General features: G+C 34.9%; 1 protein-coding gene across 1 annotated transcript in view; it reads left to right on the top strand.

Moving 5' to 3' along the window:
* The window catches only part of MTNR1A (melatonin receptor 1A), a 50,226-nt gene extending 35,962 nt beyond the window's left edge, over positions 1–14,264 (top strand). Inside the window, exon 2 of the mRNA XM_063156014.1 lies at positions 13,166–14,264. Within this exon, the coding sequence (XP_063012084.1) occupies positions 13,166–14,034 (869 nt within the window). The 3' untranslated portion in view covers positions 14,035–14,264. The remainder of the gene's footprint in view (positions 1–13,165) is intronic.
* The last annotated feature ends 11,460 nt before the right edge of the window (positions 14,265–25,724 follow it).

Genomic DNA, 25,724 nt, shown 5'->3' on the forward strand with positions numbered 1-25,724 from the left:
TTCCTAAAATGTGAAATCAAGTCTATCAGGAAGTGACTATAATGCCAAAAAATTCTACTATTGCCTATCAGTGGTTTCAGCTGACACGCACAGTTTCAATAAAAGGTTTAGAAGGAGATTTTTTTTACCTGTTACCGAAATTATTAACTTCTGATTCATGAGCTGACCAGTTTTACACAACACAAATGAAAGCTGTTATTCAGATCTTTAGGGAAAGCTTTTTGGCTATTAGTTTAAAAAATACATTAATGTGCAAGAGCAGACATTTTTGTGTTCATTCATGGAAATGGCTGAAGTGGTTCTCTGAGGAGCTCAACCTGTCTTTTAAAAATATTGAAGAAATATTTTCTCCTGCAAAGCTGAATGGCAATCTTTCTGAAACTAAAGTAAGAAAATCTAGGCAGTTTTAGATGAGGTGTGAAAGGCACTTTCCCCAGCCCCACCTTTTTTTAGCATTGTCACCTGTAGAGCATTTTACAAAGACATTGTTTTAAAAATGAGATGGTTATTCCCTAATAGAACAAAGTAAAGAAATGTGAAGCTACTGTTCAGTGCTGTTTGAAGCTAAAGCTTCCTTACCACCCATTCTTCTTGACAATAAACTTTGAGTCAGGTTTTGTAACACAATATAAGTACATGGCATCTTTGACATACACTAATTGTACAGAACTTCTACTCTTTTGGCATCCTTTCAGCATAGAAATAATTTTTATTAATATTCATTGAGATAGTTATCCCACATTTCCTTGGGTTTCTTATTTTTAGTTTCATAAGTAGTAGTGTTGACTTCTGGTTTGCTAAATTTTGTTAAATAATGAATTATGTTGGCACACAGAAAGCTTGTGCCTAAAAAAAGATGAAGAACTGAGCAGTAAGGTTCAGAGGGAGAACTGGAAATGTTTTTACTGAATATTTAAAAGGATACTATCTTTAGCTGCCTATATATAGCTTTTCAGCTTGCTTAAAAGCTTTTTTTTCTGTAAGATTCTTGCTAACATTTAAACAAAGATAGAAAGGCGTATAAGAGAAAAAAATAGGCATTATAAAAGGAAAGGAGCTCCACAGCTAAGATATTATATACATAACATTATGAGATTAAGTTTATAATGGTGGTATAATTTTCCAGATTTGTTTTGTTTTCACACAGTGAAAGGGTTCACATTTTTACACCGGTGATATTGAACTTAATTTTACAAATTGTGTTTGGTTTCTCAAAGTGCTCAGTTAGGGTATTTCTGAGTCATAACAAAAATCAATGGGTACAAATAATTCGGATGAGATATCATAGCACAGCTTTTAAATGCACCCACACTGAAATTACTGTAATACAAAATCCAATACTTTTGACAGCAAGTGTAGGTTTCAGCAGTTTTGTGTTATTGTGCTGGACAGTCTTGTGCAACATGTTAAGTAACAGCACTGAGTGTTAAGTTCTGAAGACATATGTAGGTACTGCAAGTCAACACCATTTATATATTTCTTTCATATTAGCTAGTGCCATAGGCTCTTAGTTTTTTGACTGCATTCACTGATAAACAAGCAGTTTGGTCTTAAGCAATTAAAAAAAAAAGTTTCCTTAGAAATTCTACACCACTCTTCATGAAAGTAAAACCCAGAGAAAAGGCAGATTACTAAAACGAGATGGAGTGGAATAACAATGCAATAATGCAACGACCCATTTATTTGCTCACTTACACTGCTTCAACTTGTCAGGAGAGTTAGCTGAATCATTATTTTAGCCTTTTTTTTTTTCTTTTCTGAAGCCTACTTCTAAGGATTCAATGGTTTGGCAAATTTATCTGTATGCTGAATTAGATGTCTCTCTGTAAGGGAGAGAACTTCATTTAATATTGTTAAGATAAAAGGCACAAATCCAAACCCCATTTTATTTCTAATAAGCATTAAATGTAAAAGTCTTGTATTTTCTAATTAAATAATCAAGAGCATATTGAAAAAATTTTGACTTCTATATCAGTAGTTGCTAAAGAGAAGAAAAATCCTTCAAGTTGACCTCACTTATGTAAGGCACAGTGTGGAAATACCTGAAATCTTCCATGATGTCAAAGGGTAATCATACCTCACTCTTTGTCTAACAAGTTTTCTCTAAAATTATTACTGCTTGAAAATTATATTCTGTTCTTTATGAAAACTCCCATTATAAGGGAAAAAAAACCCAAAACCAACCACAAAGAAACAGGCAATAAATGAGGTCTCCTTATTGTGATTTCCAGAGATCTGGTCAACCCCGAGCCATATTCTGTGAAAGTCTCATCATTCAGACCAATAGCAAAAAATAGATAATTCAGTTGAAATTTAAGTGGAGATATATTGATTATCTACAAGTATAATAGTGCATCCATTTGCAGAATAACTGGGTGATGTACATGAGCATCAGTACTTCTCAAATAATTGTATACTGTAAAGATATTGGCATGAATTTAGGATAGCTTTTTGGCTGCAGTGAAGTCACCGTGTCTAATTTAGACCATCTAGAAGAAATACTGAAAAAATTTCATATCTTTGTCTGAAGAATTACAAGAAAGAAAACTTAAGACTATTTTTAAAGTTCTGTAAAATCTATAGTCAGGTTGTTCCTGTTGTTTTGTCTATTCTGACAGTTGCTTTTGTAATGAAGAAACTAAATACTGCAAAGATAAGAATGCCAGGGAGCCTTAGAAGCAATGAAAATAATTTATGGTCCTTCAAATGTCACAAGTGTTAAGCATTATCTTAAATTCTTTATAGACTGTTGCTACTAGCAATGAGGATGACATTAGAAAGCTTCGAATTCTTTTCCTTCATAACTATTTTAGTTCTATGACAGATTAAAAGTTAGATATTAAGATAAAAGAATAAAAAAACCACAAGGGGATTTAGGTGCACCTAAAGTGTATGTTTCCTGCAACTTTTTTGATACAAATTAAAATACAGATTTTACTTAAGATAGTGCAACATCTTCATTCTTTCTCCTCTAATACAAGATTGCAATTGTACATTTCGTCAGCAATGTATTTTAAAGTACACATCTAGTATAAGCAAACAAACATTGCTTTCCAGTCAATTACACTGTGCAGGAGCTAAAAATTATGATTAATGAATCAGGGCAATAATAAATAAACTACCTTCTTCCTTAATTTCTTATAGATTTCTTGTTTTAATATCTAATATTTATTCTTCCTAATTCTTCCTTAATAAATTAATTTCTTATAGATCTACCACATATCTAAATCCATTTTTTTGGATAATACACGGGGCAGAAATATACCCCTCTAAGCTTTTGACTGATTTAAATTGCCAGGGCTATCATTTCATTGCTGGCTGCAACAATCCAGAGTATCTGCTCTAAGAAAGTTGTCTGCTTTGTTTTGTCAGATTTTGAATTTGCCTGAAGCTCAGTGTAGCCAGTTTAAGATGGAATTTGTATTTCTTGCCTCATTTTTACCCCACTGTGGATGGTGCAGAACCCTGCAGCTGGTGTGGGTTCCCACCAAATTACAAAAGAATGTCTTAAGTAAAGGTTTCTCCTGGCAGTTTGTGGACATATACAAACAACAGAAAAATTAGTATAGTATAGGTGTCTAGTGGGGCTGGAAGAGTGTCTTTGGTCCAATAGCTGGAGCAAATTTTACAAGGTTTTAAAATCTTTTTACAGAAGAAAAGAACTGCACATCTTGGGGTCTTTACTCTCTTTTAAGCCAGGGTTGTTTTCCCATACCCTGTTCCCTTGATTTGTTTGTCCATCATAAAGAGGAAAAGACAAACAGTAGAGATGATGGAAATTAAGATCCTTCACCTTGCTGCCATGTATATGGAAGTTACACTTATTTGCCTTTTTTCAGTTTCCAGTGGTAATACATTATAGAACAGCAAGGATTCTCGCTACCATCAGTTACTTTCATAAAAAGCCCCACTAATATTGCAATTAAAATATCACTTATTCTGGTGAATTCCCCATAATACCTGATACCATTTCACTTGCTCCACTCTGCTGTGGAACCATTCAACCTGACTTTTGCTGCAGCAAGTGGAGAAAATGAAGAACTGAAAGGAAGGGAGGAAGAATTTAAGTCACCTGGGTCTGTGATACACTCCAAAAATCATCAAACTGATAATCATCTATGTTTTCTTTTCTAAGAAACTTGGGACAACAAAGAGAAAAGGAAAAGAGGGGAAAATGTGGATGAAAAAGGCTTCTGTCAGAAACAAAAAAATTTGGGTTGTAAGTCAGTGAGGAGAGAAAAAACATGGTGATGGAGAAAATATGAAAAGGAGGAAAAGGAAGAATTCTGAAATAGAGAAGGGATAGAGGAGGGGAGAGTAACCACACATGTGTAACTATAGAAGTGACTTCTCCTATAATGTTACTTTTGACTTTCTTGGCAGGTGTCTTACCACTGCTGATTTTAAGAGAAATAAAAGACTATTTTATAAACTCGTTTTACTAGTTTTGCTGTCTACTGTCTACATTAGCTGAATGATCAGCTATACAGTTATTAGTCATAACTAAAAAGAAAATGGATTATTTTATCCTCTTGAGAATTTTTAAACTTCTTTTTTCATCCCATGAAAAATTCTGGACAAATTCAACCACAAAATCCTGTTACATAAAAGTGTGACTTTCAAAGAGATTCAGGAAAGTGATTTTGTGTTTGCAATGTTTTATGCAGTATAGAAGACTTTCCTGTCAGGCTCTCCTGTCAGTTATGTGGTTGCAACTTCACTCCCCTGTTTTCACCAGCTTGTTTTCTCAAAATACATATTAGAACTTGGAAGGGAATAGATTGCATCTTCACGTTATCTAGTCCTGACAGATCTGTGAGATCTTGTAAAGACACAAAACATAATTATATTTCATAAGCACCCATCTCTGCCTGTTCCTATGCTCAAACTATATATTAGTTTTATTTATCTGAGCTCTGATATTACTGTGAACAGTATAATTTTTGTCTTTCCGTATATTTCTAGTGCAAATAGAGTTGAAGAGGGGAGAAGTGCTCCCACATGGACTCCGCTGGGATGCGGTTCGGTTGCGTGATCCTCTGACATCAGCAGCATCGCTATTCTAATCGGTTTCACACAGCTTGCTGAGCCTCAGTGTTCTGTGACATCTAGGCAATACCTTGTTGGAGAACAGGCTGTCCACAGGATTTTTTTTCCCCTCCCAAATGAATCATGGAAATTAGAGATAGAAAAGATCAAGTCAGAAGTGGTGATATAATTCCCTTCTGTAAAAGTGGATAAGTTATTCAGGCAAATCTATTTGATCTCTGAAATATGGCCATCGTGATAGAAGAAGCTGATGTTCAAGGGGGATAGATGTTCTGACACACCCACCCAGTGAACTGTAGAAGGAACAGGCCAGGCAGATATCAGAGCCAAAACCAGGGTCACAGAACTTGAGACATTCACCCGTGTGTCTGCCTGCCCTGGTTTCTAACTTTCATCTGTAAGACAGCAGGACTTGTTGATTCACATCAGTGTCATTACAAGCCTTCTTGATATTTTATGTTAGGTCTTGGCTGGGTGAAAAGGGTCATTTTTATCTTTTACTTCTATGTTTTAAAAGTATAAAACTCTATGACAGTGCCAGTTTAATACAATCTTGTTACCAAAGTAAATAGCTGTGATATAATTTTAGAAATTTCTGTAAAAGGACAGAAGTCTTGTTCAATTTGCTGCTCCTTCTAAAGCAAAATATCTTGGACATGAACCCATTGTGGAGAATCTCAAAGCAAATTATTTCATACCACTGCATAATGTAACAGAAAAATGAGCATATCCTGAGGTGGGCTGTAGCTCTGAGAGCTATCTAAAGTGCTTTTTAAAATAGAATTTCTTAAAAGCTGTTAAAAAAGACCCAGACCCTGACCACTTTTAGATTTAAGTTCAGTTTCACAAGAGATCTTCAGTCAATGCCAACTCCATTTTATTCCTGTGTTAGGTACCTAAATAGGCAATGGTTGTCTCGGTCTTTTCTTTAGTGCTGCTTTCCTCAGGTGCTTTATATTTCATGTCAGGTAAATTCATCCAGTAGATAGTGCTGCCCTTCTTGGCACACCCAGAAATAGCTCAGTCCTATCAGTACTGAGATATTCAACATCCCATGCACCTCCTAAACCTTCCACATTGTCCAAACTAAGGATGCCTCTCATGTGAGAGGTCCAATATAAGAGATATTTTCAAAGCAGCCCTGGCCTGTCATACAAAACTGCCAGAGGCAAGGAACTTCCCCAAGTCTGTAGCACTCATCCAGCATATGGATTCAATTCCCTTCTGTGCCTGAGAGTAAACTCACATCACTTTCCTCTCATGACTGAACCACCAAAAATAGCAACAACAAATATTTTTAGACTGTGAGAAGGAGCGCAGGAGCTTTCTCACTCACATGTGTACCATGGGACTGCAGACAAAGATGGTAGGTAATGAAACTACAGAAAACTCTATGTTGTTTGGCATATCTGTAAAAACAGTCATCTCATCTGCATACTCTTTGGCTACAGTCAACTTGGACCTGATACACAGCCATTCCTTTGGTCTGAATACTACATAATTTGTCACTGCCATTTTCTGCCAATTACACTTTCATGCATCTGATTTTCTTGGCCAGAAGATGGCATAGGCATTTCAAATTTAATTGTTGCTGCAGCCTCGCTGGAAGGTTCTGTGTGATAATTAATCTAAATACAGTATAGCATTTTCTTTTCTGAATGCATCAGTAATCTTTCATTTATGCTGTGCTGATTATGTAAATTTTTCTTCAACTTTCAGCACAGTAAACCAAAACATTACAATATGGATTATTCTGATAGCTCTTTAATAAATCTATTCTTCAATATTTCTCTAATATACTGTTATGTAGTTCTCCAGCTGTCGAGACCTGTAAGACTCAGAATCCTGGATTTCTATAAACTGGAATTAAATGTTGAGGTTACTTAGGTCATTTCAGTATCTGAACTTACCTGACACTAAGTATGTCTACTTTTGTAAGAATATAAATTAGTTTAAACCTCAAATATTTCATACTCTGCCCAGTGCTACCAGGTTACCTGCCCATCATCATTACTTCTGTAGGCAGTGGCAATGTCTTTAATTGTCCTGTTGGTTTCATTAGCATCCCAATGGGATGATAGGTCTGAAATTCCCTTCTCTGAGGTGACAGAAGTGCACGTGGAACGAGGTTTGGTGAAAATGACAAAGTAATACAAGGTCTTTTCTCAACTTAAAAGGAAAGAGAGAGGTTTTCTTACATATGCTTAAGGCTACAAGGTTGACTATGGGCTTTAAATCTTTCACATTTCCCTGCATCACCACCTGCAGCATCAGGGTTAACTTGCGAATGAGAAGAAAAACCCACAGGCCCATCACGCTATTCAAATTTAATGTGCACGTGGACTTCTTGATTCAGGACAGGTTTATAAATAGTGCTTTCAGTTTAAAAATAGGCTTTTCAGATCTAGGGGAGTTGATATTATGATCTGTAAAGTGAATGAAGCTCCCAGGAGTAACTAGAGCTTATGTAATATTTATTCCTACATTTTTGCTCAGCTGTTTTGTGCCATTTTGATGCTGAGCTGCAAGGACTGTTGGTTTCTTAGACATTTCAAATCTTTCTTCACTGAAGCTAGGACTGCACACTTGCTTGTCAAGGTAACCTTACTTGACTTTGGGATTTTTCCTAAGAAACCATGGTCATTGTCCCCACTCAAAACTATTTTAATTTACCAATTTATGTTGTGCATGATATCTGTGAAAAACCAAACTGTGCTGCTAGGTGCAAGAAATTTCCAGTATTAATTTAATGCTAGAAAGATTATGAACTGATCTTTTTCTTGAAACATTCTGACTGGTTGTTCTCACAGGTAGAGGAAACACTGAGTAGACCTAAGATCTGTTTCTGGATACATGTAAAAGAAAAAGTTGTTGTATTTGTATTAGGTACTCACAAAAGCAGCCTTCACCTCTTGATTTTGTAACAGTTTATGATGTTTTGTAAGTGAAATATTGGTGCTAATGGAATAACATTCAGGGCAAAAATGTTCATGGAATATGAAACAAATCTCGCTTTAATACTTGTCATTGGGACACAATTTGTGCATGGAAAATAAGCACAGGCCTGACAAAATACCTCTCTAAGGAAGAAGTTCTTCTCTCTGAGGCTGTACCCAGTTATGAGATATCACATTTAAGTTTCTGATGCTGCAGGCATTCACTGGTGAGCATCTATCATAGTCTTGTTTTCAGCTAGGAGCACGAGCTCTCAAATTAACATCCTGAGCAAAGGCTAGAATAATCAGAAAAATTTCATAATGCCAAAAAAATCTCTAAGTTATCCTAGAGGAAAATTGGTAGAAGTATTAGAATTATCAGAAACCAATGCTTAAAAATGTAAATAATTTTTTTTGTGCCATTAGATGTGTAAAAAATATGTACATAACAAACTTGTATGATATTTGTATGATATGATACTTTCATGATATTTAAATACTATTTAATGCCTACAAAACATGATCCAAATTTATAGGAAAGCATCCATTGAATTAAAGCCAGTTATGAAACAATTGGAAATGACTGGCAATAGCTTACAAGTGGTGAAAAGACAGTAAATAAGAATGACATTAATCTGGTTATTAGAAACTAAGTTTGATCTTCTAAAAATTAACAGTGTTCAACCAATTACACTATCTTCTTTCCTTAAAGATATACTTAGCAAGTAAACATCAGAGGTCTGAGACAATGGCCACTGAAAAAAAATCCTTTTATGTGACTTCAATGACTGCTGCACGTACTGTTTAGTCTTACCTAAAATATAAAGCAACTCCAGTTGCCATAAAGATTAAAACCCTCACCTAAAATTGGTCCAACTTGATGAAGCAATAATGGAAATGTGATGGCATGTGTTTCAAAATGCAACTACAGGATGAAAATATGAGGGCTTGTGGAAAGCATTTCTTGTAAGAAGCCAAAGCATTATTTATCCAGGAAAAGCTTTGAAAAAGGTGAATAGAATAGTGACTTGGCAACCAGTATTAAAAGGTATAGAAATAACTTGTGAAAAAAGAAAATGTAGCCATACTGATGTTGCCAGCAATATGAGATCTTTTCTAAAATTCAGTCAGATTTTCTGAGTACCAAATATTCTAGCTGGAATCTCCCTAATGCTTTAAAATAATGTTGCTTTTTTCCATACATATTTCCCTTTTTTACAGTAGGTTATTTTCACCAGACTAAATATTTTAGAAGAGTTCTTCACAGCCCTAACACTTGAGGAAAGAGCTCTGTAGACCACATAACCCTCAGTTCTCCTAAAACTGCCAGAAGTGATTTCTGACCTGCTGGCAAAGTGTTCATCCCTCCATTCTAATTCTAGGGCAGGCATTCAGAACTACCCAATCCATGTAACTTTAATCTTTTTCCATTAATATCCTGTTCATATTGAAGTTGCTAGAAATTTCTGGAGGCTTTCTAATTATCATTCAGGACATACTTAGCACTAAATCTAGGGATTAACAACCCACAGAGTAATTTGTATATGTTCTGCAAATACAAGTTGCTACTGATACAATGACATCATGTAGTTCTTATTGAGGCTCTTATATTCATTTTGGTATCTTGGCAATCCCATAAGCATTTTTTCTTATAATCTGTGAGGGTCAAAATTTTTACACTCAGTTAATGTTGTATTGTGCTCTTGGAAAAGTCAAATTTCTTAGGAAAACCCTTGTTTGTTTTGTGTTGCACTAATGCAGCTTTATATTCAGCAGGTAGATCTGATGTTGCTATGTGTTTGCTGAGCAGAAAGGCTTCTTTTTCAGTAAGAGTGGTGAAAATATTTAGTGGAACATTGCTTTAGACAGCATCGAAAAACATAACCTGCTCAAGCTGGTTACCAGTAGATTATCTTTCTTCCCACATACATCCACTGCACAACATTTGCTTAAATTTATTAAAGCTTATTTGGCTTATGTCAAAGTCAAGAAATTCAACCTCTGCCTTCTCAGTTCAGCCTGCTGGTGTTAATGCATAATAATATATTCTTTAGGTACACAAATCACATTTTTTCACAGTTACGTGATCTTACTCTCTAAAGAGAATGAATATTTTTTCTTCAAGGAAGAGTTATTCAAGATTTCGATTTTGTGACCTTTTTGAAGGGTTCATTATAGAGCTTCAGGCTTCATTTGTAGCATTCTATTCAAACCTAACTCTGAAGATAAAAATTAACCTTTTCCTACATACATTTTTAGGATGCTCACCTCTAAAATACCAATTGTGCTACAAACATAAGAGTTTAATGTCACAATATGGTATTATAATATGGGAATTTTATTGATTAGCAATATTTTCCAGTGATTGTGGTACCTAAAGCTAGGATCATGTTTTTTAAATTGTTTATTATATAACATATGAAAGCTCAACTTCATTTCAGATCCACCTTCAGGGTCTGAAACAATGAACCCCAAAATATTCAACAATCATACTAATGCCAATTGTTTTTTACTTAAATTCTCTGTCTTAGCAAAAAAATTTCCATGCTCATAGCAAAAATTTATCTGAACTCAAGCATTAAAATAACCCTTCCTGAAAGGCAAATTAAAAGTCCTGTCTGCAAACAGCTACCTGGTTTCCAAGCAGTTTCCACCCCCAACACTTTACTCATTCAGCTGATTTGCTAACCATGAGCTGGCAGCTTGCGGCCTGATTTCCAAACTCATGATTTCTTTTTTTTTTTTCTTCAAGATAGACTACTAGGATATCCTCCTATCCTCATGCTGGCCTCCAATTTTCACATGAAACAGCTTGTGTTTCCAAGACTTTCAGTTTGTCATTCTACAGCAGCCCGCTGAAAAAACCTGGAACAACCATGGTGCATGAGTTCATGGAAGATTGAAATTTGGCTGATTCAGAGACAGAGTGCCTACTCTTCCTAAACTCATTTTTTTCCAAAGCCGAAACCATTCAGAGAAATGTATACCATCTGTCACCTTTCAATACAGCACTTTTTAAAGGGAAAAATAACCCCTTAAAACTTGTCCTTATCATTTGGCTAAAGTGAGTAAATAATGGCAATGTTAGCAATAGTAATGGTGAGCAGTAGCAGAAGTTTTAGTGGGTGGCAGAGAAAAACGTTTAGGATGGGCAGTCTCCAGCTAAGCAGGAAATTAATAAGAAAATATAAATAAAATTCTTTCAAATGTTGCATTTTAATAAGTATCTAGGGTTTATATGTTACCATTTCATCAATCCTGCAATATTCTGGACAGGGGGAAAGAAACCTGGCAGCAGCAGCTTTTCATTTACTTTCCACTTTTTGATTCATCAGATAAACAAAGAGCTCTCAGTTCCATACAGTCTCTTGTTCTTGTATCAGTTGCCACTATGTCAAAGATAAATTCTGAAAGCAGTGCTTTTTTTCCTGCGTCATCTTCTGCTTAAAGAAGCTCTGATGTTTGTGCTGAAATGATCTGGAATTCTGCCAAAGGCTTCAGGATAAGCGTATTTCAGTCTGGCAGTGAATTCCCAAAGACAAAACAGCTACAGACACCATCACAAGAAAGTTATTTATAAATCCAGATACTAAATCAAGAAAAACTAGTGCAGCAGTCTTTTAATGGAGGCCATTTGCTCCAGGTGCCATTAGTATAAATATCAAATGTGGTACTTTGTGCATGTATCAAAATTTAAACACAACAGCGTAGGTAGCATCCAGAGAAAGAGAATTTCTGTTTTTCTCTGACAGTATTATTTGCAGATTGAACATTTCTAACTGGTCATTTAAAGCCTGAGATTGATAAGAGACTATGCATTTGAAGATATTTGAAATAATATATTTAAAAAGTAGTTTTGAGAATTTTAGCAGCTAAAACACCCTATTGGTCCATAGATACTTTTGCCTTTCCTACTAACATATTATCTGTTTATATTTTATATGCTGAGAATAATTTATATTTTATATGCTGAAAATATGCATAGAACAATTCACCAAGCCCATCTTGGATTAGCACTGAAGTCCTACATCATCTGAAACTAATAATATATTTTATTACAGGTTGCAATAGAAGCTCGTATTTCATCTTCCATGAATAATCTCAGAACTACAAAGTAGAATATCAAATGTCTATGTACATATGCATTTATTTACCTACAAACACCCATGTAAAGATAAAATTGAAAGCTTTCTGTACTTATGGACATGAACAACTAGGCCTTTACATGTAATAGTTATTTTAAAGAAATGAATAAAAGTGACATCAGTGTTTCTTGTGAGCCTCTTCTTAGAAATTAGAATGGTTGGGAGATATTCAGATGGGTTATCATTTAAGCAACTAAAAAAAGCAAACATAGTTTCTTCTCAAAACATGAATTCAAAATCTGATGGATTCTATTGTCTTTGAAGAATATAATCTCCCTTTGTTTAAAAGTTATTCAGCAGAATGTTCCATTTCTTAATTTTCCAGCTTGGAAGTAGAGAAAAATGGGGCATCAGCACTGTCTGGGAACTGTCTAGGCCACTCCACAACATCTCTTTTTTTACTGAAGAGCATGTCTTTAGGAAAGACAACTGAGTCTGTGTTCAACAAGACTCTTAGAAGTTAGGGTTATTTAAGTACTTGCCAGCAGATTCAAAGAGAATAATGTAAAAGTCATACTAAAGTCATGGAAGCTTGAAATATAAATGGGAGAAAAGAGATTTTAATTTCAAGACTGGACAAGTTAAGGGCTAGTTAACGTAATGAAAGGAAATTAAATAAAGAAGGTAAATTTGAGTTTGGAAATTTATTAGAAATATTATTTTTGCTGATTTTTCAAGAGAGAGTATTTAAAACCAAAGCAAGCCTTAAAGTTATGAATATTTCGATTTGATATGAATTCTAAGTCTGTGTGATTGAAAGAATCCAAACAAGTGGCATGATAAAAATAATAGGCCATGGTAGATAACCTTAAAGCAGTTTACTTTCAAATTGTTCATCTTTAAGTTAAGCTACATTTTTAAACTAAAAATGAGTCTCTTGTTTCTGATATATGACAATGAATTTTGAGCCAGAAAGTAGAAACTAATTACATTTAAAGTGTTCCACTGAGGCTGCTCATTAATCTAACGAGAGCAGAAATGACAGAAGGGAGCAAAAGAAAAACTAATACTTGCCTTTTTATATTTATTTTACAGGAAATGTGTTTGTTGTAAGCCTGGCAGTTGCAGACTTGATAGTAGCTATCTACCCTTATCCACTGGTCCTCACATCTGTGTTTCACAACGGATGGAAACTGGGATACCTACACTGCCAGATTAGTGGCTTCTTGATGGGCCTAAGTGTCATTGGATCAATCTTCAATATTACAGGCATCGCTATCAATCGCTACTGCTATATCTGCCACAGCCTCAAATATGACAAGCTGTACAGCGACAGGAATTCACTGTGCTATATTGTCCTCATTTGGGTCCTAACGTTTGTCGCTATCGTGCCCAACCTGTTTGTGGGATCGCTGCAGTACGACCCCAGGATTTACTCCTGTACGTTTGCACAGTCTGTGAGCTCAGCATACACTATAGCAGTTGTGTTTTTCCATTTCCTGCTCCCCATAGCCGTGGTTACCTTCTGTTACTTGCGAATATGGATCCTCGTTATCCAGGTAAGGCGAAGGGTTAAACCGGACAACAACCCGAGGCTGAAACCACACGACTTCAGAAACTTTGTAACCATGTTTGTGGTGTTTGTACTGTTCGCAGTCTGCTGGGCCCCCTTGAACTTCATAGGCATTGCAGTGGCTGTCAACCCAAAAACTGTAATCCCTAGGATTCCAGAGTGGTTGTTTGTGTCTAGTTATTACATGGCGTATTTCAACAGCTGCCTTAATGCTATAGTATATGGACTCCTGAACCAGAACTTCAGAAGAGAATACAAGAGGATTATTGTCAGTTTTTGTACAGCAAAAGTTTTTTTCCAGGATAGTTCTAATGATGCGGGAGACAGAATGAGAAGCAAACCTTCTCCACTGATTACAAACAACAATCAAGTGAAGGTGGACTCTGTCTGAAAATGGGAATCTTACTATTATCACTCGAAAGCATCCAAAAAAAAAGTCTCCATTTTATTAGACCTCCTGTTAAGTGTCATAGTGAAATATACCTTCTACACAGAAAGCACTTTGATCAAATCCCTCGCATGATGTTTGGAAGCTTGTTACAGAGCCTTGACATATAGACCCTATTATACAATGGTATATCCATTGTATAATGACATAGTGATATCCTTGAAGGAATAAAAAGGTATGAATGACTACTTTTTTTTCTTAGATGGAGATAAGCACCTAGAAAGAGATTGAATCAGAAGTATCCGTATTGCCTGGTTCAGTAAAACAAATCATCAAACTATTCCTGTCACTTTCCACATGCTCTTTCTGTCCATGTTACAGTCCTGATTCTAAAATCTCTGAAAACTTCTTAAAAAAAAAAAAGAAATCAGACCTTTATGAAATATATTACAAGATGCGAAGTCAAAAATCAAGGTAACTGAAAATTCATTAGGCTTTTTAAAAAGTACCTCTATCTATATTTCTTTGCTACTAACATGGACACGAATATAATTTTTTGGATATTAAACCTCACCAGCCCTCCTAGAGATGGCATTCTCAATTGACTTTTCAATTTTAAAATAGCTTTTAGCAGGAGAAACAAGCCTGAATGATTATCTTCAAAGCTCCAAGGGCAGGAGGATAAACAGCAAGGAAGGAAAAGAGCCATGATTCATCAGCGCAAGCCATTTCAGCATGAAAAAGAGGTGTAGGAGGGTTGGGAAGAGAAATTTAAATTGCCATTGTTTCTGAAGAGACAGTAACTCATGAAATCAGGAAGAGTCCCAGAGGAGTTTCTGGGGAAACACCTTCTAGAAACATAAGTGAGGAAGAACTGTTTTATCTCACTTGTATATAAGGCAGAAGTTCTAAATCTCTGTGAGAAAAAGATTAATGCGTTTAATAGGAGTGATAGTTGAGTACGACAGTTTTGTCTGGTTAGTGGTATCTTAAGCCCATGAAACGCTGGAAAATAAGACATGTATACAGAATGAGTATTTAACATCTTTCTGAAACTGATCCCCTGAGAATAACTTGAGGCTAGCAGTTATTTTTTAACCTGTCACAGATAAAATTTTCAAATTAATAATTCGGTGTTTACCACAATTATGAACATAGTGTAATAGCCTAGAAATTAGACACCTTTAAATAACAGAAAAGGGAAGATACTACTTATAACAGTGGTACAAAGAGGAACATGTGATTCTCAGGACTTTCCACAGACAGCAGGGACCTCTTCAGTAAGGGGAAGTGCAGTGTGAAGTGAGGAAAAATAGCAAGACAGGCTGTCTCCTGCAACAATGAATCTCTCTTTATAATGAAGTCCTCTGGCAGAGAAAAGCAATTCACAACAATAGGATTCACCTTCAAATTGACCTTAAAAAGAAAGAGTATTTAGTTCCAGAAAGAAACTCCAACTGTCTTACCTTTTAATGCTCAATTGTTTATACCTACAGTGATGTCCAAGTACACTTCGGCTTTTCCAAGCCAATTCCAACAATGTCAGTGGGACAAAGAGCTTCTGAATAGCTATCAGACTTTTGTTAATCTATGTTAACATTTTACTTACACTGCTATTTTAAAATATTATTTACTTAACTGGAGATTTTCGTTCAGAAAACAACTGTCATTCTGTCATAGAGCTCCTTAAGCTGCATTTAAACCTAACAGCATTCCATCTTTCTTGGATCATAGATTAGTATACCCTTGGTTTACAAATGAACTAAAGGGAATCAATTCATATTTGCTTGAAAGCCCCACTGACACATCATCATCTGACCAGTTTCTTACCTTAAAAACAGGTGCCTCATGTCAAGTTATCAACAGAACTAAATAAACAACATTGTAAAACCTTGGATATGAACTGGCAAGTCAATGCATTGCTGAGGTGCTTGACTCATCTTTGTTTACATTTTCCAGTCAGAACCACTGTGTAAATAACCAGCTCTCTTCTATTCTGGTATCATCATATGATATGATACAACATGATTTACAGCATAAAGTATATCACAGCTTTCTTCACTGTGATTTCATCCTTGGAGGATGCTTAGCTCTGTAATTTTATTGCTTTGCGTGTAATGATTTTAGAATAGCAAGGGAGGCGTGACCACCTTACCAGTAAATGAGTTTTTAATGCAAGAAAAATACTATTTAAATTCTTACAAAAATTGCCTTATTAAAGCATATTTTCAATGAAAATAATGTCTTATTATATATCTATGAAAGTAGCATAAAAACAGTTAAAGTAGCTTAATTATTACTAAGTTTAGAATTCTCAAAGACCTTTCACTTTCCATTTCCTACAGAAAATGTACATCTCTACCATGTCTACATATTTATGAGCTGGTTCAAGATACTGTATCCAATATGTGGGTTATCTGAGGAATTAAAGTCCCCTGTAATTCGCAAGTGCTAAAATATATTTTTGATGACAATGAAAATGGTTTCCTATATACAACAGAACATATTATACCAAAGGTATATATTTTATTGAATAGGTCTGTAATAAAAATGGAGAGCATTTTTCAGATCTGTATTTTGAAATATTTGTATTAAATCTAAATCACAGAAATGTGCATGTTGGTGATGTTATGAGCTGCTAAATATAGCAATAATTTTAAGAAATTTATCTCTTGTTCTTCTTTGTGGGGAGCGTTGATAATTTTGTTTAAATTACTATGGATGAAAACTTTGGATGACATCTACTGCTCTCTGAAGTATGTTTTAGGTAAGGATTGCAAAAGTAGAAGAACAATGAATGATGCTTAACTCTGCAGTAATGGTTACTTTTAATTCCAGTCTATTGCTTCAAAAAAGTCAAAGTGATTCATGCAAGACAATCAGCAGCCTTGCCAGCTGCTCAATGACAATGTAAGTCAGCCCCTCACAAGATCTGAGTCTTTATGGTCAACATAAAGATGACTGGTGAAAATAATAATGATTTCTGTCCATTCTAAGGAGATGCAGTTTGAAATATCTGAGATTGCTTGCTTCTGTGAAAGTGGATGAGCTATGGTATGCTTTTTTATATTCCAAGTCATTAAATTTTCTTCTGTATGAAAGGTTAGCATAGCACAACTGCATTGTTAAGAGTTCAGTCTGGGTGGTTTAGGTAGTGTACTCATCCTGTAGCAGTCATCAGTCTTGGATAGACTTAATCCTAAAATGTGAGTCTTTCTCTGTGGCATCTGAAAATGCCCATCCCTTTCCAACTTCCCATCCATTTCTGATCTGAGCCCCAGTGAAGCCAAAGGACCTCTGTGAAGGAGCAGTGAAGCACCTCTGTCCCCCTCCCTGTATGCAGCACACTCACAGCCTTATTGAATGCTACCTAATCCTGCAAGAATTCCTTTCCTATATCACAATCTTGATTATGTTGACAATCTGAATAGGATCTTATCAACACACCTTGAACCCTTACAGATAGATAGTTTTATTGGTGGTCATCTACATTGCAAACTTCACGTTTACAAAGACGCTTGGCATTATGAAATATTTACCAGCAAAGAAAATCTTAAGGAATATATTAATATCAAACAGGGTAATCATTGTATTTGAACTGTAACTGTATGCAACAATGTAGTTTCATTTGGAGTAGCTTTGCACATTTTCTCTTTGCACATTTTCTTCTACCACTAGGCTAGTGCAAGTGCATAGATATGAAACAAGCATATGTTATTTCAATAGACACAATATGTAGCAATGATTTTACTTCTCTTTCTTCTAATTTGTTTTAGAAGGCAGGTATATGAATCATCCATAATAAAGAGACTATAATGAACAATCTGTATCAGTGTTTAGTGCATCCTTATATAATCATCACATCTTTTTCTTCTTTTTGACCACTTTTCAAATTTTATTATGTTAGATCTGATTAATTATGATATACTGAAGGGAACTGTAATTTCCCTTACATGGCACTGAAAAAATAATTGTTAAAAAATCCTTAAAATGTAATACACAATTACATAAATATATGTGGTTATCCAATTTGAAATATAATTTCAAAAACTCCTTTTATTTGAACAATTTGTTCATAAACTGTAGTAATGTTATTCTTTAATTATTTTCTAATAAATGCACTTTCTAAGTATAATTAAAGTGGTTTATGAATAATTAAGAGCTACAAATGTCTGCCATTTTGTCACTGAGGCTTGGGAAATCACACATGCTAAAGCCGACTTTCTTAGCAGAAAAAATATTCAAGTAGTGGCCTGGCTTATAGCCCATGTACTGTTTCTCAAATTTTTGCCTGTAATAAGAATTCCATTATGTGGTTTTATGAATTTACTTATTAAAAATATTATTCCTACCTCAAATGCGTGTCTGAGAGATTGCAATGTGTACACGGTGGAAAAGACTCACAGTATAAGTCAATAGTCTTTACAGTTTTTAATAGAAACAAAAGTAAATCCAGCAAAGAAGTACATATATTAATAATGGTTATAGAAAATATTTTCCAAATTGAATGAAATACTCATCACTCAAAATATCCCAGCTACCAAATACTGACGAAAGTATATACATTTTGAGAACCATGTTATTCATAAAAGTATATACATTATTCCAAAAGTTATATCCAAATACCCTTTGAGACACACTGTCTGTTTCATCTCACATAAAACAATACAAGTTCACGTCAGCTGAGGATTTTGGTACATTAGAGTTCATAAATCTAAAAATTAGCTATTTTACACTATTGCACAAGCAACATATACTTTATTTCTGTGAAATTCCCCAACTGTCAGATGTTCAGGTTGTAGAAGAATGTGAATCTGCCTGCTAATGATCTGCAAAATTAACCTCATCCAACCGACCTCTTTCTGTGACTTGTCATCTTTATAAACAAATATTAAAAAAAAATTAAAAGTCTTTTATGCAGCTTCAGTCTTAATTGTATAAGTAGCAATTATTTACAGAAAATTATACCAAAGTTAAGAGGTTTGGAGACATGAAGTCTACTAGCCATTATTCTTACTGCTTGTGTTGCATGTGTGCATATGGATTTCATTTCATTGCACCAAGAATTTTACTTTGCATGTTTGTTTCCAGATTCTAAAATTTTTATACTAAAGTACATACTCTTCTTCAATATACACAAATATCCAGCTAGTTTATAAAAGTCAGAGAAATACAATGATATTATCAGGTGTTTGTCTCAGACCAAAGTATTTTTCCATACAACTTAGGGTGTAAATTGTTCTGCCACAGAGCACTGCCTACATGAAAGATTCTGTTTACTTTTTAGTCATACAGATGCTTAAAAATTGACATGTAAAAACCTCATAAAGCCCTTTGTGATAGTTTTTAAAGTAACATAAAAATATTGTGTAGATGTATGGGCTACATATACATGCTTTACAAATCTCAACTCATGTAAAAATACATGTCTCCCATATATTATATTATATTATATTATATTATATTATATTATATTATATTATATTATATTATATTATATTATATTATATTATATTATATTATATTATATTATATTATATTATATTATATTATATTATATTATATTATATCATATCATATCATATCATATCATATCATATTATATCATATCATATCATATTATATCATATTACATTACATTACATTACATTACATTATATTCAAGTTTCAAGATGTTTACATCCCAAATAAATAAACACAGCCACTACAAGCACATTAAACCAACTAAAGATCACTTAGACCCCCAAACTTCTGTTTCAGACTATCTGAATAGCTAATATGCAAATAATTGTCTCACTCTGTTCTAGCCTTTCCTGATAGTTTATTAACATGCAATATCTCTCTTACCATAAATTTCACCTAGCTTGAAAGCAGAAATATTAACTGTTTCAATAATATTTATGTTCATACCAGTCATCCCTCCCAACAAATTTTGCAGCTGATTCAATTTTTTCAGAACAACTATTAGAAATAGGTCTCCTTCAAAAAATAATCCCTTCTCTTCTGGATCCCAGGTAACATGATTTTCTTCCTCGGCTCTGACCATGCTATCAGCTTGGCTGTCCCTTCTCCAGCTGTTCATACCAGAGAACATGTGCCATAGTGCTCTTGACTCTGCAATCTCCCTGTCCTATTGTGATCTATTATGACCACCTGTGTGTTTTAACAGTAGTTTGGTATCAATTAAATACCATTTTACAGACACTCCGAAAAATCTCTGACTTAATACAAGCATACAATTTTACGGCATGAATCCCCAAGGGGTTCTATTCTTTAAGTATAAACTTTGATTTATGACCTTTATAGTAATTATTTTTTCTTTTAAGTGCTCATTAATCCCATTTATCCCTTATCTTTTTCCACACATGTCAAGAACCCAGCTTCTGTGCTGAGGGAGGAATTAAATAGCTGCTAGAATAAGGGTTGCACTTGAAGTCTCCTATGGACTGTGTCAGGAATGGAAATCAAATTCAGAATAGGCAACACAAAGTATTGAACATTTGACAATAACTGTCTGTCCCCAAATATTTTAAAGAAAGAAAATAGACCTTGTTTCAAGAGGAGCTCAGCAATAAAGAATAGTAAGTAAGAAATCACCCCTGAAATCATCATCAAAAGACTGTTAGGGGAAAAAAGGACCCTGTGTTATAAATAAATAAATCAAGCTTTTATTTTCAGTCTAACTCATGTTTTATTGGCCTATTTAAAAAGTGGAAGTTTTTCCTAGTTCAGTTACAAATAAATGAACACTTGAAGTACAAACTTGTTAAGTATTGTAGAAAATATTTATTTATTTATTTATTACAAGATTCAAGTCATTTATGCGACTACATGTGAAGTATAGTTTTATAAATAGAATCTATTAACATCTAGCCCTTCTTCCTTTTTTAACACTCACCCTTTATCAGTACTTTTGAATTATTTTTATGCTTCTATTTGTTAAGATGATAAAGAAACTGCAAAGCTGTAAAGCAATAAAGCCACCAAAAACCTCCAAGCTTGAAGGAAAGGACCAGCATGGATGGAGTTTTTGTTTGTGTAAATTTGTTTATAAAATTCTTCTCTTTTGATTCTTAACAGCATATCTGACAGGAGTAGGGGAACAGTCGCTCCCTCATCCTATGGGAAGCAACGTGTAAAACACAAGAGCCCATAGTGGAAAATCTTAGGTTCATTGGGATATATTTTTGTCATGGAAAGCCCATGAAACCTGGACACAGAGGATAGGTGTTTTGTCATCCCAAACAGACTTGAAGGTCTGCTAGACAGATGTCTGCAGTTAGCTGGGCCAGGCAGTCAGACTGATCCTAAACAGGACTCCCCTACTTCCTTCTAAAATTGTTTCTGGATTATTCTTTCTAGGCAGAACTTGCATTTGATTCACATACTCCCAGAATGCTGGTGCCCAGGAAAGCAGTATTCAAAAGACACAATCAATCTTATATAACATTCTATTGAAATTTGAAATAAAAAAAAAAAAGTTGAAACCTTCAGTGTAGCTTTCAAAAAATAATTTTTCATGCTCTTCTTAGGATATTGCTGGCAGTTAAAAACCAATGCCCTAATTAATAAAAAAAACACCAACAAAAAACCCCCCCAAAAAATAAAACAAACTCGCTGTTTTTTGTAGATAAGTATGTCTATTCAGGAAGACAGGCCAAGAGAGTGTTGAATGTTCTCCTGAATAACTGCAGTGCAGGGTCACATCAAAAGATGAATATTAGGTAGTGCCAACTCACCATCTAATCATCGTTAAGGGCAGGATGATGCCAGTGTGGCATCATGCATTGAAAAACATTCAATTCCTTGCAAAAATACACAAATAAGGAAATTAGGAGTAGTGACTGTAGCCACATGAAAGCATTCTTAAAAATGGGGTTCAGTTTCAGCCTCATCAGTTTATTTTTTAGTTTCATTCTTCAGCACCACAACCTTTGGACAGTGTCCCATGATGCTGAGAAGAGCTGTTTATCATCTCTCCATGACTTTCTTGGTTTCAGTTCTTCTTCTATTTTGGGAAAAAAAAAAAAAAAAAGCATTCAAGGAGAACCCTGATCATACATTCCAAATATGTTTGGATACAGCTGCACATACATAATTGTAGGCAGGTATGAAAATTAAGTTTGCCTTCAGTAAGGAATGTAACAGTTGTAGGGAATGACTAAGGCTTTTGAAAATCACATGTATTAAATTTGTTTTGCCAACACCAAATGTCAACAAAGTGAGCTATACTGAACCATTGGATTTGCATTTCCCTTGTTATCCTACTTTTCATTTAATTTCATTTTAACCATCATGTTTTCTAGGTGGCGGAGATGCCAACAGAAAATTTGGGAGTTCACTCTACACACGTCTGTGTGTGAGGGAATGAATGGCTGCTGTCTTCCAAATCCCTCTGCAGTGGGGTCTTTCCTCTCAGCCTGATTTTCTGTGTGTTTGCCTCTGCCAGCTCCAGAGCACCCCAGAGGCTCCTCTGCGGGCAGAGCAAAGTTCCCACTCCAGGGCACACCTCCTGATGCGATGCTCAGCTCTGCTGGCCTTCAGCACCACTCACAAGTCCTGCAAGGGGGAAACATCTCTGAAAGGTTTGGCTGGTGCTTATGAAGATCTGGTGGAAACGGACCACAGTAGTAAAAGCCATTACTGCTTCATTTTACTGCCCACTAGTCCTTAATTCTTCCTCCCTAGGCAACAGAGAGCACAGTTGCTAATACCGGGGATCAAGGTATTAATGGATTTCAACTGAGTTGTGACGGTAGGTTCTGTGAAGTTTTTTCTTATTTTTAAAGCTTGCAGCAACAGAAAGTGAATTGAATTGGCAGTAATTTTTTTTAAACTTTCAGACATTGAACTCTAGAATTTTCTGAGTTTGCTGCTTCTAAAAAAGCAAGTATTTTAACTCTGGTGATAAAATGAAACAGCATGTAAGTAATTTATATTAAAACAACACACTCCTTTTGTTAAAAATTTTTCTCTCACATTTATGTCAGCATATCTTGCAGGTAAAGACAGTGTGAATTGGTTGGTGTTTGAACTGTTCATCTGAACTTTTCAAGTGTTACCAGTGAATTTTATGCACTTGTGATAGTCAATACTAGTTCCATTTTATTACGGAAAATTAGAGAACATTGTGATCTCATTTAGATGAAATGTATCATCAGGACACCACTCTTTGTCTTTTTTTAATGGACAATGAAAGAAAGGTAAGTTTTGTGCAAATTCAAGACAGAGTTATTATGTTCTTTCTGGTTAAGTGCCCCTTCTATGTTTTAGAGCTAGCCCAGTAAATTTTTTGTTTCATATCCTAAAATTTGTCTAACATTGATATGCATTGCTACTCCATGGCAACAGGAATTATACTCCCAGTGTGGTTGTACTTCTGTAATAAAGGACAGAGGCAGCACAAACCGTTCCTTTAAACAACCATCAAACACATGTATGCTTTACTTGCAAATAATATAGGATAAATTCTCCCCACTCAAGTCCACACCATGAATTTGATTTTCTTTCTGGAATAAGAGTGAGACTTGTTTAGAATTAAAAGAAAAAGAATGAAGTTGTTTCCCTGGATCACTTTGAAAGTTGTCATTTCCAGCCTTAATCCTTCACAAACCATGAATCAAGCACACAAAAACCTGAGAATGGAATTAAATAAAAATGTGATTTCAAATAATAATAATAAAGTACTTTAATTTGCCTTACATTTTCATGTCTTAAAAATGTAATTATATTCATATATTTGATTCTTCTTTAAAATAAGGATTTTTTCCAAATAAGAGAGAGATATTCTCCTGTAACTGTAAATGAAAATCACCAAATATCATAATCAAGAGGAAATTAGAAGGTGTATAGTAAGATACGTATTTGAAAACCAGCAAAAGCAGTCTCCATGTACTTCTCCCATGCTCAACAGCACAAGGAGCTTCGATATGCTTTGGTATTCCTCTATCACTTGAATGCAAAAATAGCTTGTGAATAGTTGGGAGGATAAATCACCCAACTATTATTTAACACCTCCACTCTGTCAGTCTTTTCCTCTATTATTTGCAAGTAATCCTAGGAAGGATCAGGCAGTGTGAAGAAAGCACAGTAAAAGAACTGCATGTGTGATATCTTTACTGAGATTTTTATTGCTATGCAGTACTGAGGAAAATTTGTATATTAAAATATACTTTAAAAAAAAAAATTCATATTACTGCTGAAATGGTGAGCTAAGAATCAGGTCACATATTCCAAAAACATATTTTCATAAAAAATAAACACAGAAGCTAATTCTTTCAAGCTAATTCTTCCAATTCTTCAGGGCTTTTTTTCCCGTTAGATGATTTTCTAATCCTTTTTTTTCCCCACTCTAAATGTTTTTAATGCTTAAACATGAGACAATTGTACAACAAAATTCACTCATTTTGATTGTTGATCCTATAGATCCTATAAGGCTTTCAGGGCATCATAAGTGCATGCCAGCTGGAAGACCTGGGGAAAGGCTTCAGTTCAGCTGCCTTGTACGTCACTTCCAACATGAGCATATCTGGATGAGCAAATACTGGTGAATACATGCACTCCTTTTGTGCAAATCTAGAGCAGCAGCTAGGGACAGCTGGCTGAATTCCCTTTCAGGAAGGATTTACTGCAAGTCAAACCCAGAGGTCTGGCTGCAGAAGCATGAGGGTACCTCAGGACTCCACACGGCAAGTCTTTAGTGGCAACCAGCAGAGAAGATGCATGTGCCAGTAGAATAAGCTAATCTTGTGGATTTGGTTTAAGAACATCATTCAGGATTTTACAGCAGCGTGCAACTCTTGACAATTCCATCTGTACTTACATAACCATTTCAGGATTGGGAATTGTTTCAAAAATTTCAGTGTTTTGATTGCCACTAAATTGACTCCAAATTATTGTTTTGAAGATTAAAACTGAATTAACCTAATAATGCACAGCCATTTCAAATATGCATAAAAATCACTGGTTAAACATTTGCAATCCTAAAAGAAACCCACATTTAAAAGAAATAACTTTATAAATAGAGGAACTGAAGCAAGAATTCAAAGCAAAATAAACCAACGTCAGGATGCCTTAATGAATAAAAATAATACCATTTTGCTCAGTCTGGTTTTGACAAAGATTAATTCTGTTATGTGGGCAGTGTAACCTGCTTAAGATATACAATTTTAGATTAATTCTTGAGAACTAAGGTGCAGCTTGAGGCAGCATAACTTTTTCCTAGCCTTAAGCAAATTCTCAAATAACTTTCTTAGCCGTTTTGTTTTCCTTTATGGGAAGCATTCCACACTACATTTACCCAATCAAATTCCAATGGGTAATTGTATCCTGTGCCTCTTGCAGATGAGAAGCCTCCAAGCTCTTTTGTAGGACCTTTCCAGAAATAACAGGGAAGTAAGCCATGTGCTGAGTCAGTCGTTCTGGCGAATGGCCCACAAGTGCAGCCTCTCCAGTATGGAACTGCACATGAAATTATTATGTGACTCATGGGCAGTCATTCTTTAACCTGACAAATCTACTCACAAAATGCAGTAAACATTAAGCTCAGATTCTTGCACTGTAAATCTACTTAATCAAGGCTGGAGGCATCCAAGGTACAAGGAATTTGGAAGTCTAACTTTTCTAGGCCAACCACACAAATAGAATGTATCTTAGACCTATTGTTATTAAACTAAAAACTTATTTTTGTTTGT

The sequence above is a fragment of the Melospiza melodia genome, chromosome 5 (assembly GCF_035770615.1).
Source record: "Melospiza melodia melodia isolate bMelMel2 chromosome 5, bMelMel2.pri, whole genome shotgun sequence".
Lineage (NCBI taxonomy): Eukaryota > Metazoa > Chordata > Aves > Passeriformes > Passerellidae > Melospiza > Melospiza melodia.